This window comes from Capricornis sumatraensis, chromosome 5 (genome assembly GCF_032405125.1).
Source record: "Capricornis sumatraensis isolate serow.1 chromosome 5, serow.2, whole genome shotgun sequence".
Lineage (NCBI taxonomy): Eukaryota > Metazoa > Chordata > Mammalia > Artiodactyla > Bovidae > Capricornis > Capricornis sumatraensis.
This window is the reverse complement of record NC_091073.1, coordinates 75,962,629-75,983,782: the sequence shown is the minus strand read 5'-3', so window position 1 is coordinate 75,983,782 and position 21,154 is coordinate 75,962,629. Positions and strand designations below refer to the sequence as shown.

Below are 21,154 nucleotides of genomic sequence, written 5' to 3'. Positions count from 1 at the left end.
TCAGTCTTATTCTCTCCCCCTTTTTCATGTTGGACAGCTTCTATTGCAATGTCTTCACATTTATTATTCTTTTTTTTCCCTAAGATGTCTAATCTGCTGTTAATTATATCTGGTATACTTTTCATCTCAGATATTTTTGTTTTCATCTCTAGAAATTTGAACTGAATCTTTTTTTCTTTATATCTGCCATGTTTCTACCTAACATGTCGAATCCTTCCTCTAGCTTCTTGAACATATGCTACAATATGTAAAGTTAAAAATAACTATTTTAATGTCCTTGCTTACTAATTCAGTCCTATTTGTCATTTCTGTGTCACTCTTCACTGGTTTATTTTTCTCCGTATTTTAGATTGTATTTTCCTGCTTATTTGCATGCCTGGTTATTTTTGATTGGCTGCCAGATCTGAATTTTATCTTAATGAGTACTGATATTTTTTTATTCTTAGAAGTATTCTCAAGCTTTGTTCTAGAATAGTTATAAGGGAGCAGTCAGACCCTTTCAGGTTTTGTTCTATAAGCTTTGTTAGGCGAAATCAGAGTAAGACTAAGTCTAGGGCAAAACTTTTGAATACTGAAAGAAAATGAAGGTGAAGTCGCTCAGTCACGTCCGACTCTTTGAGATCCCATGGACTGTAGTCTACCAGGCTTCTCTGTCCATGGGATTTTCCAGGCAAGAGTACTGGAGTGGGTTACCATTTCCTTCTCCAGGGGATCTTCCTGATCGAGGGATCAAACCCAGGTCTCCTACACTGCAGGCATGAATTATGAAGTTTTTTCACTCACAATGGTGATAGCAGAAACTGTTTGACGTTACATGACCTTCTGATATTTTTGCCCATTAATGCTGCTCTTTACCTGATTATTCAGCCGAACCTGGAGGGAGTCCTCTACAGTTCTCAAGTTCTTTCTCTGGGCAATCTTTCCTTACTGTTGCTCTTTTTTGTGCACTGTGGCCACGTTGATAGCCCTGGTCACTCAGCTCACCTCCTCAAGGTGGAGACTATCAGGCTTCCACTTAGAGTCCCCCTTGCTGCATTGCACCTAGAAATTTTTCTCTGCAGTTAGTTGGGACAGTGGTAAAGTTCATCTTCTTTGTTTCCATTTTTTTAAGGATCACTGTCTTTGTAGTCTGATGTCTTGACAAACATTTCATATATTTTGTCCAATATTTTAGTTGTCTCAGGTTAGAGAATAGGTCCTTGTTACTTCATTTTAGTCAGAAGGGGGAGTCATTTTATTCTCACTTTGATTACCATAAGACCTTAGTTTTCATTTAGAAGGTTCTAAAAGTCAAGAAGTAAGAATACATATTCAGTTGAAATCTCTCTCCTAATCCACTACCAGTCTAGTCCTCACTTCCTATTGTTAAACAATTAGATTGCTTCCAATCACTTGTGATTAAAAAATAATCAGTAGTTAATAGTTTTCTATGTAAGTCATTTTACATATATCTGAGTTAACACTGCTGTTGAGTACATTCCCAGAGATGGATTACTAGGTCAGAGGTTTTTTGTAATTTTGATAGCTGTTGATTGCTACATTGGCCTCTCAAGGGATTAAATCAATTCTTCCACCAACCTGTTAGGACTGTGGGTCAATTGGCATTTTCCTATCTACAGAATGTTGTCAGATATTTGGATCCCTGCTAATGTGATGGGAGGAAAATGTTACTATAATATAGTCTTAATTTATCTTTATACTCTGAGTGAGGTTAACATTGCTTCCTGGTTTCAAAGCCACTTTCTTTTTTCTATTCCATCTCCTTTGTTGATCACTTAGCTCTGTTAGTGATTAGAATATGAGATTGAAATATATTAGCAGATTGTGTTTAGTCACTTCTTAACCAATAAACAGTTAACATCCATAGCTTATTAGTGAAACATTTTTAAATGTGCTTAATAGAATATAATTGTACAAAATCTAGTCAAATCTCTATGATTTAAAGGCCATTGCAGAATGTTTAGATCAAAGGTTGGGGTTAATTGATTTTTCAGACAAATTTTCAAAGGTCAGAGTAAAACTAATATAATCTGAGTGTTTGGAGCATGAGAGTAATGTCCCAAAACTAATTTGGTTAATGAGAAAAATGAGAATTGTTTCTTCTAGAAATCATTTACATTTAAGAGATGTGGTTTGTTTCACAAATGATATTTCCAGCACCATTTGATGGGAGTAGGGAAGTGAATATTTGAAATTTGGGCTAACTGAGAAAGTCTAAGCCTTTTGTTACAAAGTATATTCTGACCCACAGATAAGACCAATAGACACATTCATGGTTAGATGATAGGATTCTCTTACTATTCCTCCAGTACAGCTTTTATGAGAAATAAGGAGTATCCAAGTATTTTTTTTTTACAACTTTTACATATCCCTCCTTCATCTTTACTTCATCTCCATTAACTTTTGCTTCTATCATTTATAATTTTCAGGTATTATACCCTTTGGACATTTAATTAGGGAAGTAGTTGCTTTACCAAGTGAATGAAATGAAAATGGGCCAGTAGTTTGTTTATATTTATTTAATTTATTATCAGTTTAAAGTCTGGCTTTATTTATGCAATCAAAAATATATTTTTAGAGTTGCATCAGTATGGAGAGGCATCCAGCACACGTCCATCAGGTATGGTGTCATTCCAGGACATTTTGTGGTACTCCATGTTTCTGTCTTATTAGCCAACTAAATTTACCTAATTACACTTAATCATTTTGGGTTTTATCCATTGCCAAAGCACTGAGCTGCATGCCATTGTCAGGTTAGCCAATTGTCACATTTTAGTGATTATAATACTGTTTGTATGCTTGCTTTGTAGGTATTTCTAAAATTGCGTATCAGGAAAAAAATTACTGGCTTACTGATTTTTTTTAAGCATTAATATTTAGCCTTTCAAAAGGTATTGAAAATATTCTGAATGCTTTCTATCAAAGTCATCTAATTGTAAATAACTAAAATTTTGTCATGTCTCAAATTTAATTATTTTTTAATTATTTTAATATGCATCTATCACATTACATTTTACTACACTAATAATGTAATGGATCTACTTGTGCTATATGAATATCCTGTTTGGTTATATTTATAGAAGTATGATAAACATAGGAAAGCAACATTATTATTTTGACTAACTGTGTTTTCCTGCTCGTTAGTTTACCTGCTGATTAACGCTTAGTCAGTTCTCTAGAAGATAAAATTTAAATTTCTATAAATATGCCTGGAAAAGATCTGTAGTAAGAAAGTAATTGGTCTGAACTTGCCATTGAATACTGAAAATGCTTAACTAGAATTCAAAATTAAATAAACTAAATATTTTGGATATTAGAGGTCATAACTAACCATGGTAACTGACATAGTTTTATTAATAAAACAGATTTTAAAGAAATTTGCATTCCAATTTGAATTTAAATTGGAAAATAACTTCAAGGCTTTTTTTAGTATTTGTCTTACTATTAATTTGATGCTGATCATTTACATCAAAGCAGGATAATTCCAGAAAACTATTTTTCTCACAACTTTTGGCCAGTGTGAATCTATGTGACTAAAAATATATGTTATTAACAGGGATGAAAGTTTGTTTTTTTTTAAAAAAAAGTTACTATATTTCAGGTCTGATTTCAACATGAACCTTTATTGTTTAATTTTGGCTTTAGGAACCTTTCAAAAAGTCATTCCTACTGTATCTGAAACATATGACCTAACTGCATATATTAGTTCAGGATGTTCATTAGAAACTGGCATTTACTTGCATAAAAATTATGCACTGTTGGTTGGACAATCATGTGAAAAGATTGGGAGAAAGTGAGAAAGCAAGAAAGGTGGAAGAAAACAGTTGTTAAACTGTTGAGATTAGAAGTTAAAGATAGAAACAAAAATTTATTGGTGTACTAATGTTTACTTCCTGTTTTCTGATACCAAATTATTAATGTTCTAATAACTTTACATTCAAGAAAAACAAGTTCCTTAGTTGAAGTGCTAAATACATTATCATTTACATTATCAATTAATTTGCAGTGCTTTGAAAAAATTTCCAAAATCCGGGGACAAATGGTACATTTCTAGTATTTTTAATTGTGCTGTGTTTTAGGTATTTGTGAAATGTCATTTTGATTATAATCCATACAATGATAACCTGATACCCTGCAAAGAAGCAGGATTGAAGTTTGCAAAAGGAGAAATTCTTCAGATTGTGAACAGAGAAGACCCAAACTGGTGGCAGGTTAGTACACTTCTCAAAATTTCTTCACCTGCTTTCTTATTTTCAATCTTAGATCTGACCAATATCTGAATATTCAGGAGGAAAGTATTATTATTTGTTTCAGTGATTTGTTTTTTCCCTGCATGAACAGCTCCTGCTTCGTGGCTATTAATTTTGTGGACAGAAGACCAAATTGAGAGGGACTTTGTGAGCAGCTGTTAATAAATTCAGTATTAACTAGCCTGTTTAGAGACTAGACCAGTCGGTTCTTCCACATAAGATTACAGTAAAATACAGTACTCAGCAGGAACAACTCCCCTGAGGTCATCCCTTTTCAGTGTTTGTTTTAACTAGAAGTCTTTACTGTGGGTAGAGTAGTCTTCCTCTTGTCTCCTCTCACTGTATGTATGTTCATGACAAATAAAATTTAATTTCTTTAATTCTTGAATCTATTTGCCCACCTCAGTTATTGAGAGTTGGAGGTTTGCGTTATCATCTGTGTTGTTTGGTTTTGGATTAAAGTCTGTGTATATAAAAAGGGATATGTGTGACCACTGTCTTTTCCCCTCCATTTTTCAGAAGATGTGTGTAATAGTCTTCTTGTTTTTCCTTTTCACTAATACAGCTTTCAGAAGTCTCTAGCAGCAGTAATAAGTCTGTTTTTGTAATTGTTTACAGAGACTAACAACCAGAACTGGAGAAACAAAGTCTAAAATTCCTTAAACTGTCAAAGTAAAAGAGAGTCTCATTAAGGAGCAAGGTGTAAGTGGGAAGGACCTGGGATCCACACCGAACTCTGAATTAAACTGAGATATTAGAAACTCAGAGCTTCCCTGGTGGCTCAGACCATAAAGAATCTGACTGCAGTGCAGGAGACCCAGCTTCAATTCCTGGGTCGGGAAAATCTCCTGGAGAAGGGAATGGCAGCCCACTCCAGTATTCTTGCCTGGAGAATGCCATGGCCAGAGGAGCCTGGCAGGCTACAGTCCGTGGGATCACAAAGAGTCGGATACCACCGAGCAACTAAACTTTCATTAGTAACTCAAATTAACTCTAATAAGTTATACTGACTTCTGAGGGGGGGATGAATGATAACAGTAAGAACAATCTTACTAATATGTCCTTCAAATTAAGATATTATAACGTATAAGTATACTGTGTGGTGAGAGAACTAAGAAACGAGTAAACAGAATCCATGAGTTCAAGAGGTTTCGATTGAATTTCTTAGAACTCTCATCTAAAAATATCTGCTTTCTATGGGCGGTTTCCTTTGTTGAACTTTCCCAAGTTTCTTTTCTACCCCCTTCTCTCTGAATGCCATCTCTTAGTTTTCTTCTAACCCTGTCAGCATTATCTATCTGTCTCTTCCTGCATTTTTGTCATCTGTTACTCAAAATGTATTTTTCAAGATTTTAATTGCTAAAAATAATAACTGGATTTTTCTGTTCTAGTTGTAAGGGTAAAGTCCCTAACATTGTGCGATAAGCCACTGTCTCTAGTAGCCAGTTCTCCAGCCACTGTTTTGAAATACTTTGGGTTTCAGTTTAAAAGTTGTTTTTTTTTTAATTAATTTATTTTTTATTGAAGAATAACTGTTTTACAGAAATTTGCTGTTTTCTGTCAAACTTCAACATGAATCAGCCATAAGTATACATATATCCCCTCCCTTTTGAAGCTCCCTCCCAACTCCCTCCCTATCCCGCCGCTCCAGCCCAACACAGAGCCCCGTTTCATTTTCCTGAGGCATACAGCAAATTCCCATATCTATTTAACAGATGGTAGTGTAAGTTTCCATGTTACTCTTTCCATACATCTCACCCTCTCCTCCCCTCTCCCATGTTCGTAAGTCTGTTCCCTATGTCTGTTTCTCCATTGTTGCCCTGTAAATAAATTCTTCAGTACCATTTTTCTAGATTCCATATAAATGCACTAGAATATGGTATTTATCTTCCTCTTTCTGACTCACTTCACTCTGTATAATAGGTTCTGGGTTCATCCACCTCATTAGAACTGACTCAAATGTGTTCCTTTTTATAGCTGAGTAATATTCCATTGTGTATATGTACCACAACCTCTTTATCCATTCATCTGTCGATGGACATCTGGGTTGCTTCCATGTTCTAGCTATTTTAAATAGTGCTGCAATGAACAGTGAGGTACATGAGTCTTTTTCAGTTTTGGTTTCCTCAGGGTATATGCCTAGGAGTGGGATTGCTGGGTCATATGGTGGTTTTATTCCTAGTTTTTTAAGGAATCTCCATACCGTCTTCCATAGTGGCTGTATCAATTTACATTCTCACCAACAGTGCAAGAGCGTTCCCTTTTCTCTACATCCTCTCCAGAATTTATTGTTTGTAGACTTTTTGATGAGGGACATTCCGACCGGTGTGAGGTGATATCTCATTATAGTTTTGATTCGCATTTCTCTAATAATGAGCAAAGTAGGTGAAGTTTTACCCATTTTAAACTTAGTCTTCCTCTCAGGATATTCAGATTCCTAGCAGCATGAATTAACCCTCCACTCTGTTCTCCCAGTGCTGTCTGTCCCGCACCCCCTTTGATTTGGCCTCAGGAAATACCATTGTAGTAGGACTAATATGATAGTGAACACCTAACTAACAAGTGCTAATAGAGAGAACAGCATTTATTCCTTTCCATTCCCACTAGTTTAGTGTTATAAATAAGAAAGTATTAGTAATTTAAAGGTCCTGTATGCTTTTGTATTTTGGTCTTAAAATTTCACTACCAGGTGGCACTCTGATTAGGTGCCCATTGATTCCTCAGTACCAAGTTCTTTCAGTATCCTGACAGTGCCATGGACTTAAATATCAAGGTCCGTTACTTAAGAGCAAACATTTTTTTTTTAACTGACTTCTGCTTGTCCTGCTTATTAGAATGTGGTCTCAAATTTTAGTCACTGACATATACAATTCATTAATTTGATTCTAGGCTAGCCATGTAAAAGAGGGAGGAAGTGCTGGTCTCATTCCAAGCCAGTTCCTGGAAGAGAAGAGAAAGGCCTTTGTTAGAAGAGACTGGGATAATTCAGGTGACAAACTCGACACAATAAGTATAAGTAGCCCTTTGTGGCCACATTTTCTTGCCTCTTTCATCTGAATTAGCAGATTAATTTATTTAAAATATATCTAGAGTCAATATCTGCTTCATTGTATCGCTCTCAAAAATAAACTTTTTGATCCCTTTCTGCCACCTGCTGGTATTATATCAGAATTCAGTGGCTCAGCTCACCCCTGCCCATTTCAGCTCTGTAGGACTCAACCCTGGGAAGATAATTCTCCCAGCCTTATAGAATACCACAGGGAAATGTATATATTCCAACATACCGTTTAAGTTATATTTGCCTTGTCATCCTTCAGGACCTTTCTGTGGAACCATAAGTAGCAAAAAAAAGAAAAAGATGATGTATCTCACAACCAGAAACGCAGGTATGTTTTAAATACTTTTTTGAGACATCCAAGTGAACTATGAAATAGCTTTATCATTAGTCAATGTGGCATATGTTCTAAATGTATAATTTTAAATGAATTAATTCATATTAATACCTGATTGCAAGGAACTGCGATGTGGACACTCAGTGCAGTAATATATAGGCATTATTTAAATCCTGATATACATGCTTGTACTATCACCAGGGTGCTTTATGAGCATAATTTACAGTAAAATGAATTAGTTAAGATTTATGCTTGTATTAATGAAGGAACAGTGTGACAATTGAAACATTTTTTTTAAGAACTTTGACAGGAACTTATGTGTTATTTCTACAGAACAAAATCCCTTTTTATGACTATGTTAAAAGTGTTATGATATGATTAATGGCAAACATATTCTACCATAACATTATCCGTGATACTTTTGGAAAAACAGTACTGGACCAAACAAATCTTAGCCTGATCTAATAGGATTCTTTCTTAAATTTTTTAGATTTAAAGACAGATAAACATGACACCCACCAGTTACTCTTTTCAGTTGTAGAGGCTAAGAGTGACATGCAGCTCTTTGAATCACAAGGCTCTAGAGACTCTGATTCAAAGACTCCAAAGAACTGATCATTGTAAAGTGCTTTCTTGACTTTAGAGCTTCTTCTATGCTGGTAATAAACTAAACAGCACACTATAAAGAAAATAATGTAATGACATATTGCAATAATAATAATAATATAATAAGGGGAAAATAGACTCTCCCTTAACCTACTGTGGAGAAACTGTGCAAAGAAAGTGTTGCTATTAAGATAATAACCTAAGGAAGAAGTGTTATTACTGTAGATTGAGAGTCATAGCCATAATAATAGGTAATATAATATTTCAAATTCTCTTTGGCTTTATTTTTCATTAAATACATATACTTAAAGCTTTCTTGCAAAATGAAAATTTTTTCATTTTCCCATTGATTGTAATGTTGGAATGTGTTTCTACTGAAAATAATTAGGATCAATGTTTTATTTTATACATAAATTTAGAATCTTAATATTTAAATGTTATTATGTTGCCTGTATGCATTTTATTAATCAAATGATATTTGCAGAGTTTGCCACACAGTATTTATTCATTTATATCATTGGAAGGGGTACTCATTCTATGAAACTTAGTTAAGCAGCTACTCTAGGTATACAGCTATCCTTCCTATTTGATATGCACTTTTTAGTGGAATAGATTACATAAACTAATTTGCAATTTGATTATATTAACTAATTATTTCTACTGATGAATTGCAAAGAAACAAGTTTTAATGGATAGACTGTCTTTTAAGGATAAAGCAAGGACACTTTTTTAGCTTTGTTAGATTTTTAAGGCGAAAGGATAGAAGCAGATGTTTAAATCAGAATACAAAATAATTTATTGTACTGTACCAAATTTATTTTTAATAATCGACGCTAAGTCAGTACAGTTCAAGTGATACTTCACTATCAAGACAGCTAAAACATCACTGAACAGAACCGAATATGATGTTTTCCTATTTCCTTACATTTAGAATTCGATCGTCATGAAATCCAGATATATGAGGAGGTAGCCAAAATGCCTCCCTTCCAGAGAAAGACGTTAGTATTGATAGGAGCTCAAGGTGTGGGACGAAGAAGCTTGAAAAACAGGTTCATAGTGTTAAATCCCACTAGATTTGGAACCACAGTGCCATGTAAGTCTTCCGCATTTCCTTTGCTATTTGATTTGAAAGGAAAGAATGTATGTGTCGGCAGGGGGGTGGAGAGGGTAGGAATTATTTTATTCCCAAGGAATTTCTGATTATGCCAATGGAAATGAACGAGCAAATGATACTGAAAAGCTCGACAGCTCTACAGCTGTCTTGAAATAGCAGTGAAATAGCACTGTAATCTCTGTCAGATTGCTGCCTGGTGGCAGTCACTTCTCCAGACTCTTCAATCCGGTAATGTTCAATAAAGGCAGGTATTAAGAGTTGTGGCAAAATGAACATTAGCTTTGTATTTTCTTGTACGATTGACATATATCTGAAAAGTTATGTTTTTCACTTATTTTACTGTAAAAGGGGAAAGATGCTGGATCTTCTGACACTCCCAGTGTAGCAGTCCCTTTGTGAATTTGTGTGTTCTTATAGGTCCCATTCCTTCAAGGTCATGAGCCTACTTTTTGATAGCACATTAAAAGAGATTCTTCTTCCAGAGCAAGCAAGATTAATTAAGGTCACATATTTATTTATGTATAAAATACATGATGGGAAGTACAAATATTAAGTGAACCAAACACTCATTTTATGATCTTTCCATTCTTTCTCCATTCATACATTTACAAGGAAAGTTAAATAACATCAAAAGCATGCTTGATGAGAATGGAGTTAGAGCAAGGAGTTAAATGATATATCTGCCTTATTATAAGGACTACTATACATGTGGTCTTTATGTCTTCATTTTGGAGATATATGAGCCTTTACTTATGGGAACTTATATCTTCCCTGAATATAAGCCAGTTTTGCCTTTGTAACTCGCCTTTCTGTGCTTCCATTGCTGACAAGCCCCGTTTTGATTCACACAGAATTTCTGTAGATATTTTAATTCCTTTAAGCTTTCCAAGTCAGGTCTTAGCCTGACATCACTCCATCTCTTTCAGATGAGTTTTAGGGTGTCTCTCCTTTCATCCAGTATGCTTAGACATTCAGTTCTCAGTGAGTAATCCTGTTGCTAACATTCTTAGGGGTGTATTGAGGGAATAACTCTGTCGCTGTCCCCATGTGTTGTTTGTAATCCCCTTAGGGTTTGAGTTGCATTGTATGCACTGTAAATCAGTAAATCAGACAAATCCTAGTTAAATAGTTAACAAAATAAAAATATCACTGTGACCAGAGTATTTTAAAAGTATTTTGTTTTTTGTTTTTATCAAATTAATGCATTTGACATATTTTAATTAAGTAGTTCTTAAAAATATATAATGAAAAATAACCCCATCTTCTACCTAGTTACCAGAAACAGTCACTTTTCAATCTTTCTGGTATTTCTTCTGTTAGTCCTCCATATGTTTTAATAATATTTTAATTCTGCTGTTTCTTGCTTTATCCAATGTAGACCTTATTTACTCTCTTCCTGAGTGTCCTCCCAGTATAAAGATAGCTCGTTTCAATTAATTGTTTCACTTTCTTGAACAGCCTTGTGCTCTCTCCCAACCCAGCAATTTCTAGAGTTCTTTTTTTTTTTCTTCTCCTCATTTTACCTTGCCTTATGTATTCACGCATATAGTTTTGTATTAAAGACTGGCTTATTCGGTAAGTCATGCATTTTTCTTGGAGACCTCAGTCTCACAACCCTCAGTCTTCCTGCTTCAGTGAGGACTACACACTCCTCTCTGTCTATCCCACGTTAGCATAGGGATGTTTCCCTTTATTGTTGTCCTGAGTTGAAGCTATGGCTCCTGGGTCCCATTCTTTTCTCTCTTGGGTTATTGCATTGTTTTGCTACGGCACATCACTTGCAACTTGACAAGAAATGGTGTATGGATGTTAATTCTTGGATCTTTGTGTTTGAAGTTGTATATTTTTTGCCCTGTATTTGATTGATTGAGAATAGAAAGTCTAAATTGTAATACTGAAAAGATGTTACTCTTGAATCCAGTTTGGTTAAGAAGTTTATTGTTCAGTCACCAGGTTGTGTCCGACTCTTTGTGACCCCACAGACTGCAGCACACCAGGCTTCTCTGCCCCTCACCGTCTCCCAGAATTTGCCCAAGTTCATGTCCTTTGAATCAGTGATGCCATTTAATCATCTTATCCTCCGTTGCTCTCTTCTCCAGAAATGCTTTCATTCTCTCCTAGCACCAGGGTCTTTTAAGAAGTCTAGGACGTTATTCTAATTTTTGTTCTTTCATAAATGACATGATTTTCCTTCAGTCTTTTTGTTGGTTTTCATTATCTTATAATAATGATGTGCCTTTGTGTGCATCTATTTTTATTCATTGTGCTGATGATCGTGGCTCTTCAGACTAGAAATTCATGCTCTTCCATTCTAGGGAATTATGTTCCTTGGATGATTTCTCTGTTTTCTGTTTTGACTTTTTCTAGAATTTCTATTAGCTAGATGTTGAACATTCTGGATTATCTCTTTTGTCTCTCTTCATATTGTCCAGCCTTTTATCTTTTTATTCTACTGTTTAAAAGATTACCTTGAATTCTTTATCTTCTATCTCATCAGTGTTTATCACAACTAGTCATAATTTTCATTTTAGGATTATTTTCTGTTTCCTGTTTAATTTTTTTTTTCCCATAGCACCATCTGTTTCTGGGAACTATCTCTGCTGTATCTCTAAGAATATTAAATAGTGAGTGTAATTCTTTTTTATGTTTCTATCATATAGGATGATTAAAATATTCTGGAGATGAATAATGGTAATGGTTGCACAACAGTGTTAATGTACTTAATGCCACTGAATTGTACACTTAATAATGGTTAAAATGATAAATTTTATGTTATGTATATTTTATCATGATTAAAAAACCCTAAAAATTAATCATATTAGCTTCTTAATATTCTAGTATATTAGTATACCATGCTTTATTTAACCCTCTCTGTTATCGTCCATTTGCATGGTTTGGGTGGCATTTTTGTTAAAAGTAACTAAACTGTGTATATGTAAATCTCAGATGTAAAATTAGTAGACCAAAGGATATATATATAGAGAGAGGGATTTTACATAGAAGTATAAATGTATTTATTTCATCTTGCTTTCTTTATGCCAAATTAATTTACAGAAAGATATACTATTTTACCTTTCGACAGATTTATTTTTAGTAACTGTAAATATTCATATATGAATTTTTATATAGAATGATGCATGTATATCCATACATCAACTCTCACTTCATTACATGATGTTGGTGTGTCTTACTTTTCTTTAAGTCATTCACATTTATATAACATCTAGTTTTTATTAAGCTTCAGAATTAACACAAAAAAAATGTTAAGGGTGACAAGTTTCCTTAACTTGTGATACATTGTCTGGTAGTCTGGATGGCGAGGTCTCATAGGGAAGGAAGTAAATACTGCTGTTAGATTAAGTTGATTTCATTTTCTTTATATATTATATGATCCTAAAATAAAATATTAAAAATTATTAATCTACATGGCTAAACTACCTGATTATGTTTTCTCTTTACTATGTCTTGAAATAGTTAACAAATGTTACTTTGTTGCTTATTTCCTGACTATATGAAGAGCTGCTAAAGATTAGAATTTTGCTAATCTATTAGTTACTTGTCATAAAAGTCTAAGGAATCAGCTGTAGTTAAGTCACCCTGATCTAATTTCTCTGTTCTAAAAATGGAAAAAGACTTAATTAACGTGGCAATTTAAATTGTGTGTGTGTCCACTAGAGAATGGTATTGTTGTTAAAATTCCTTTGTAAAGCAAACACATTTCACCAATAATGTGAGATTCTCTCCAGGTGATAGAGGTAGTGGTAGAGGCAGTATGTGTGTCTGTACATTTTACTTCAAGCAGCACATTTCCATATGTGGTTTCACTGTAGTGCATCACCAAAAGTCATACTCTTCTAAAATTATCTTCACAGATACTAAGCCAAGTCCTAGCATGTATGTAGTTGGGGAACTTAAAATTGCCTTAGAAATTTTCTCATACCACTTTTGGTAAAGAACTCCAGAAACTTAGAGATTACACATTTTTGAATATGAAAAGTCAGTATAGCATCTTGAAGCTCTTTAAGTGACTTCATAAATCTCTACAGTAATCTGGGATGAGCCAGAAAACAGCAGGGGAAAAAGGGAATTGCCTTGTACATAATGATCTCATTTATCAATTAGACCCTTGTTACTGAGCTTGAACTTAAAGTTTTGTTCTTATAAAAGTTTTCTTGGTGTGTTACAAATAGTCCAAATACTGACTGTCACTTTTTCATCTGCTTACTTTCTAACTTTAATTGCATATGGTTAATGATTTCCTCAGATATTCTGCTTGTGTAAGTACTTGACTAATAGAAGTAGAATTTTTTTTATCTGATGTAGCCAAACTCAATTAAGGTTAAATGTGAATATACACACACACATACACAAATTACCTTTCTTCCTAGGGAGTTCTAGCAAGTTGGCAGAGAGTACCTAACTGCATCTTTACAACAGTTTGAAAGGTGATAATTATCTGTTCCTAGCACAACCAGGTTGCAAAGGAGTTGTATGTTTCTCAAATACCAGATAAAAAGATCTTGGACTTGATCTCCTCTCTCTCATTCTCTCAGAAAGAATACTTCAGGTCAGAGTAGAGAAAGTAGAACATAATAACATCCAGGTGGCTAGATCTACCACTGAGGTGCAAAACAAAACAGTTAACATTTGGAAATGTCAATTAGAAGGAAGCTAGAAGAGAGGTGTTGTACCAGGGTGAGATAAAGGACAGATAATTTGTGGGTAAGACTACACTTCAGAAAATTGATAATACCAACTAAGAATAGAACTTTGCTCACTTATTGGACTTGCAATTCAGTTCAGTTCAGTCGCTCAGTCGTGTCCAACTCTTTGCGACCCCATGAATCGCAGCACGCCAGGCCTCCCTGTCCATCACCAACTCCCAGAGTTCCATCAGACTCACGTCCATCAAGTCCGTGATGCCATCCAGCCATCTCATCCTCGGTCATCCCCTTCTCCTTCTGCCCCCAATCCCTCCCAGCATCAGAATCTTTTCTAATGAGTCAACTCTTCGAATGAGGTGGCCAAAGTACTGGAGCTTCAGCTTTAGCATCATTCCTTCCAAAGAAATCCCAGGGCTGATCTCCTTCAGAATGTACTGGTTGGATCTCCTTGCAGTCCAAGGGACTCTCAAGAGTCTTCTCCAACACCACAGTTCAAAAGCATCAATTCTTCGGTGCTCAGCCTTCCTCACAGTCCAACTCTCACATCCATACATGACCACAGGAAAAACCATAGCTTTGACTAGACGGACCTTAGTTGGCAAAATAATGTCTCTGCTTTTGAATATACTATCTAGGTTGGTCATAACTTTTCTTCCAAGGAGTAAGCGTCTTTTAATTTCATGGCTGCAGTCACCATCTGCAGTGACTTTGGAGCCCAAAAAATAAAGTCTGATACTGTTTCCACTGTTTCCCCATCTATTTCCCATGAAGTGATGGGACCGGATGCCATGATCTTAGTTTTCTGAATGTTGAGCTTTAAGCCAACTTTTTCGCTTTCCTCTTTCACTTTCATCAAGAAGCTTTTTAGTTCCTCTTCACTTTCTGCCATAAGGGTGGTGCCATCTGCATATCTGAGGTTATTGATATTTCTCCCAGCAATCTTGATTCCAGCTTGTGTTTCTTCCAGTCCAGCGTTTCTCATGATGTACTCTGCATATCAGTTAAATAAGCAGGGTGACAATATACAGCCTTGATGTACTCCTTTTCCTGTTTGGAACCAGTCTGTTGTTCCATGTCCAGTTCTAACTGTTGCTTCCTGACCTGCATACAGATTTCTCAAGAGGCAGGTTAGCCGCCTGCGCTCAGTGCCAGACTTGCAATTAGGCTGTGGTAAAGTATAAAGAACTTAATATTCCTTAAGAGAAAGGGAGTATTGGTCAGATGGAAAAGATACTCATTTGCAATATACTTCACACTTAATAACTCTTACCTTACTTAAGAATTTCAAGTTAGGGCTCTGCTTCTAGGTAAATATATTTTGAGTTTCAAACTGACTTTATAAAGCATATTTTTGGATGTAAAATGTATATTGGAGACTACCTCTTGAGACATTTCTATGGATCAGGGTCAGAAATTTTTTATTTTAGATTTTGTAGTCCATTTAGTCTGTACCACAGCTATTCTGAGAAGGAAATGACAACCCACTCCAGTATTCTTGCCTGAAGAATCCCAGGGACAGAGGCACCTAGTGGGCTGCTGTCTATGGGGTCACACAGAGTCAGACACGACTGAAGCGACTTAGCAGCAGCAGCTATTCTGCCTTTGTAAAATGAATGAAAACATGGGTGATAAAAGTTTTATTATTTACAATAAGAAGCAAGCAGGTTTTGTAAATAAACTTTCTTTACAAAAATAAGATTTGGTCATAGGCCATGGTTTGTCAACCTGCACTGAATGTAAAAGTCTTAAGCTACTCTATACATTTTGGTTTATATTTTAATACATTGCATTGTCTCTGTACAAATTCTCAATGCTGTGTTATTTAGTTACTTCACGGAAACCAAGGGAAGATGAAAAAGATGGCCAAGCATATAAATTTGTGTCACGATCTGAGATGGAAGCTGATATTAAAGCTGGAAAGTATTTGGAACATGGGGAATATGAAGGAAATCTCTACGGAACCAAGATCGACTCTATTCTTGAAGTTGTCCAAACTGGAAGAACTTGCATTTTGGATGTCAACCCACAAGTAAGCTGCGTGAATTCCAAAGCTGTTTTTTAAGTTTTAGTTCCCGTGGAGTTTTTGTCTTCAGATTACGAGGATATCTCTTTTCCTCTATTACCTGTGGTGATAGAGAACCTTATTATGCATCTACAGCTAGTTTACTAAATCTCTAATCCATTAGTCAACAGAGACTTGGATGGCAGTAGATGCTTGAGTCACACCCGTCCCACCCAGCACACACACACACCCCCACACATTCATACACATATCCCATTCATTTCATTCTCATTCTGTGTGTCCCTTACCCCTTCCCACCATTCTACACTCAACCCAATCTCCCTTCCCTACTCAGAGATTTGTATTATTAATAGTTTGGTGCATATCATTCTGTCATTTTAAGTATGCTTTAAATAAAAAATATATTTAGAAAATGTAATGGGTTTTCTACTTTTGTTGTTGTTTCTTATATACGTAAATGGAAAAATTCTATACAGATTCTTAAGCCTTTTTTCATTAAGCAGTATTTCTTGAAGATGTTTTCATGTTAGGTACTATAGAGCTTTTTTTTGTGATTGCTGCATGATATTTCATAGTACAGATATATGATTATTTATATAACTACTCTCCAGTTAATGGACACTGAAATTATTTCTGCTTTTTCAATATTAACAGAAGTCTGCAATTAACATAGAAAGCATTTATATCATTCTTAATGATTTGGGATCGTTAAGTTTAATACTTTTCTTTTTGTTCAGGGGTACCAAACAGTAGTGAGACTGAAATCAGAACAAAATTAATGGATCACTATTTTAGGAAAGCACTATATGGAATCAGAAGGATAGAAGGGAGGTGGGGGGATGGGAAGCAGGTGTTAGACTATGTTCTTTATCTTTAGGAAGAGGGTGGGTGGGCTTTGATTATTTAGGGTAACATAATTCAAATTCTAATCCTATATAAATTGGTTTGCAACTGTTCTTCTACACAGGCCCTGAAAGTGCTGAGGACATCTGAGTTCATGCCCTATGTTGTGTTTATTGCTGCTCCAGAACTAGATACCCTACGTGCCATGCACAAGGCTGTAGTGGATGCTGGTATCACTACCAAACTTTTGACGGTGAGGAGTTTTTTTCAGGCTAGCAGTATTATTTTCCTTCTAAAGTTTTTCGTTTTTCTTTTGGGCATGTTTAATTCTATCTATTCATATTTATGAAACAAACACATTACATAAGGTATCACAGAATAAAAATATGTTCCCTGGATGTAGTTAGGATTTAGAACAGTATTGCTTTTACTTAAAAATCATCATCCACTCCATTTTAAAACAGAAGTTTACTCTGTGTGAAAAGGAAATGGAACAGTGCTAAAATGTACATATTAATCTAATTCCCTCTTTTTACTAATGTGGAAACAGGGCCTATACAAGCATGTTCATAAGGTTTACTATGGGTAGAGTTAGGTGTACTGACTTTTAGTTGTTATATGTTTTCATTCTCCCTCTCTTTTTCTCATGTTGTGAAAATTTTTAAATATGTAGAAAAGAGGGAAGAAATGAACTCCCATGTGTCCACGACTTAGCTTCAATAACACATGGCCATTTTTGTTACAATTAGACCTCTCTTCACTTCCCCCCTTACCTTGAATTATTTTGGAGCACATCTTTGATATCATATCAACCATAAATACTTTAGTATTTATCTCTAAAGATAGACGTTTTGGACATAACCATGAAACCATTAACACATCAAACATTAGGAAGAGCAGCTTCTTAATATTATCAATATATAGTCTGCATTTCCTCAGTACTTATAATTTTTTTTTAGTTAGTTTGTTCAAATCAGGATCCAAACAAGATTAACACGTTGCATTTACCTAATGTCTTCTAAATCTTTTTACCCCCACCCCAGCTTAAATGAGGTATAATTGATATACAATAAACTATACATGTTGCAAGTACACACCTTGATAAGTTTGGGCCTATGTCTGCACCTGTGAGGCCATCTTAGTCAAGAAACAGGCCTGTCTATCACCTCCATAAGTTTCTTTGTGCCCCTTCACAGTCCCTCCCTCCTGCTTCTACCTCTTCCACAATTTAGCTGATTAGCCTTGAAATCAGGTAGTTTTAGTCTTCTTTGTTCTTTTTCAGGTTGCTCCATGTCTCTAATGAGCTTTATGAATATCTGAAATATAGTTATAATAAATGTTTTCATGTCTTCAGATTCTAACATTTGCATCAGTTCTGGATTATTTTATGACTTTGCTACTCATTGTGAGTCTTATTTTCTTGCACCTTTGCAGTCCTGGTAATTTATTGGATACCCAATATTGTGAATTTTGTCCTGGGAAATGCAGCTGTTTGGAAATTGTTTGTTCCTTTCACATCTTGCTTTAAAACAGGAGCAGTTCTCATGCTAGGGGCAGTTACTCTGGAGCGCTGAGGCAAAACCCATTTGAGTGCTCTCTCAGATGACCTGTGCCTCAGGAGGTTTTCTGTCCTGCCTGTGGGCATGGGCATCGTTTCTGGCTCAGAATGAAGAGCTCTCATCCTTCCTGGTGATTCTTTGGTGACCCTGGGTAGTTGTGATGTGCATGGATTGGTATTCAGCTGAATGCTGGAGGGGGGGTCTGTTGCAAGTCTCCGGAGTTCTCTCTCCACGGTGCTGTTCCATCCTGTATTCTGTCCTGCAAACCCCTGCCGCCTTGTTCTCCCGGGACTGTCAGCTCTGCTGACAACTGAGAGAGTTCAGTAGCCTTCTCCTGGGCTCCGCCTCCCTGTGTTGCAGACTGGAAGCTATTTCAAGCTGGTGTGTAACCTGGGGTAGTCAAACTGTGATGTGAAGTGGTAGTATTCCAAGTTTGTCATTCATTCTGCATTTATAAACTAGAATTCTTCTAAGTAATGACTTTTTTTCATTAACTAGTTGATTACTCTGAAGTACAGTATATACAGAAAAGTAGAAAATATACTTGATACTTCCCCTTTATAGGTCAGTTTTTGACGTACTCCTTTTCCTATTTGGAACCAGTCTGTTGTTCCATGTCCAGATCTAACTGTTGCTTCCTGATCTGCATATAGATTTCTCAAGAGGCAGGTCAGGTGGTCTGGTATTCCCATCTCTTTCAGAATTTTCCACAGTTTCTTGTGATACACACAGTCAAAGGCTTTGGCATAGTCAATAAAGCAGAAATAGATGTTTTTCTGGAACTCTCTTGCTTTTTCCATGATCCAGTGGATGTTGGCAATTTGATCTCTGGTTCCTCTACCTTTTCTAAAACCAGCTTAAACACCTGAAAGTTCTCGGTTCATATATTGCTGAAGCCTGGCTTGGAGAATTTTGAGCATTACTTTACTAGCGTGTGAGATGAGTGCAGTTGTGCGGTAGTTTGAGCATTCTTTGGCATTGCCTTCCTTTGGGATTGGAATGAAAACTGACCTTTACCAGTCCTGTGGCCACTGCTGCGTTTTGCAAATTTGCTGGCATGTTGAGTGCAGCACTTTCACAGCATCATCTTTCAGGATTTGAAATACTCAACTGGAAATGTCATTTAGGTAGGTTAAATGTCATTTATTCATATGTAGAGTCACTCTGTCTAAGGTAGGTCTCTTACAATTCTTTGTTCCTGGTTGGTTTCTTTCATGGTACTTACTACAACTTGTAAGTTTTTGTTTATTTGCCCTCTTATTTGTCTCCTCCACTAAATGATAGGAACCCATTCTGTCTTATTCACTGTTATATCCACAGATTATGAAACAGACATTTTAATAGGAACTTAATGAATATTCGGAGAACCTGTAGAAGTATTGTGAAATTTCAAAACACAATTTAATGAAAAGCTTTACTAGCTCATGAAAAAACCTATTCTTTTCTTATTCTCCCTAAATATTCCAGAATGACTAGAAGTATTTTATGAAATATAAACAATAATGAAATATATAACAAATTAAAGTGTGTGTGTGTTGTTGTTGTTGGGAGTGGGGAGCATGTAGTCTTCAAACTATTCTAAGATTCTCTTTCTTAGAGAAAGGCAGTAAATTTGGCTTTGAGCTTAACAGCCACTCAAATTTGGGTTCCATGATTTACAGACTCCATAAAGTAAAAATATTTTGAGAAAGATGATGTAGTTGGGCTGTGCTGTGCTAAGTTGCTTCAGTCATGTCCTGTTCTTTGTGACCCTATGGACCATAGCCCACCAAGCTTCTCTGTGCATGGGATTTTCCAAGCATGAATACTGGAGTGGGTTGTCATGCCCTCCTCCAGGAGATCTTCCCAACCCAGGGATCAAACCTGCATCTCTTGCATCTCCTACATTGGCAGGGGGGTTCTTTACTACTAGCGCTACCTGGAGGTTAGAGACCTACAATAATTCCTTATTACTTTGGATTTCACCCTAAGATTATTGTCAATAGTCCTTTAATTAGGAATCTTATCTTAGTATCAGTGAAACAGAAGACACAGAATACTCATAAATGCAAACATGAATGCAGCTAGAATGACTGGATATGAACAGATGGTAATATATTTTTTAACACTATGTAGATTAGATTTTGAGGATTGATATCACACTCAAATATCCATCCTAGTTACTTCTTATTTCATTTTGAGTTGATTGTGAGCAAGTAAGTATACATTGTATAAACTTTTCCTCTTGAAACTCTTTGCCAGGACTCTGACTTGAAGAAAACAGTGGATGAAAGTGCACGGATTCAAAGAGCCTACAACCACTATTTTGATCTGATCATCATCAATGACAATCTAGACAAAGCCTTTGAGAAACTGCAGACTGCCATAGAGAAACTGAGAATGGAGCCACAGTGGGTCCCAATCAGCTGGGTTTACTGATGATTCAGTAAGGTTCACAATTCAAATAAAACTTTCCAAAAAGTGACTGCAACAAATAAACCTTCTACTGAGAAAATACATGCACAGATAGAAGATATCTGCCAAGTCCAAGCATTTTTATTGTGTAGATTGAAATACCAGTACACTATTCTGAATTTTTATATAAAATGTGGTTGAGAAGGTGTACTAATATATAATTTATCTTAATTTTTCTAACTTTTTATGGATAATCTTTCTATTCATATCACATAAAGAAATGCGTTGAAGCATTTTGTATATGTTTTG

At 35.6% G+C, this 21,154-nt stretch overlaps 1 protein-coding gene across 1 annotated transcript in view; it reads left to right on the top strand.

The window, feature by feature from the left end:
- PALS2 (protein associated with LIN7 2, MAGUK p55 family member) overlaps positions 1 to 20,869 on the top strand; it is a 54,383-nt gene extending 33,514 nt beyond the window's left edge. The window contains exons 5-11 of the mRNA XM_068972894.1: positions 4,080 to 4,211; positions 7,140 to 7,239; positions 7,568 to 7,636; positions 9,180 to 9,341; positions 15,853 to 16,055; positions 17,017 to 17,145; positions 20,693 to 20,869. Of these exons, the coding sequence (XP_068828995.1) occupies positions 4,080 to 4,211; positions 7,140 to 7,239; positions 7,568 to 7,636; positions 9,180 to 9,341; positions 15,853 to 16,055; positions 17,017 to 17,145; positions 20,693 to 20,869 (972 nt within the window). The remainder of the gene's footprint in view (positions 1 to 4,079; positions 4,212 to 7,139; positions 7,240 to 7,567; positions 7,637 to 9,179; positions 9,342 to 15,852; positions 16,056 to 17,016; positions 17,146 to 20,692) is intronic.
- Positions 20,870 to 21,154: the final 285 nt, after the last annotated feature.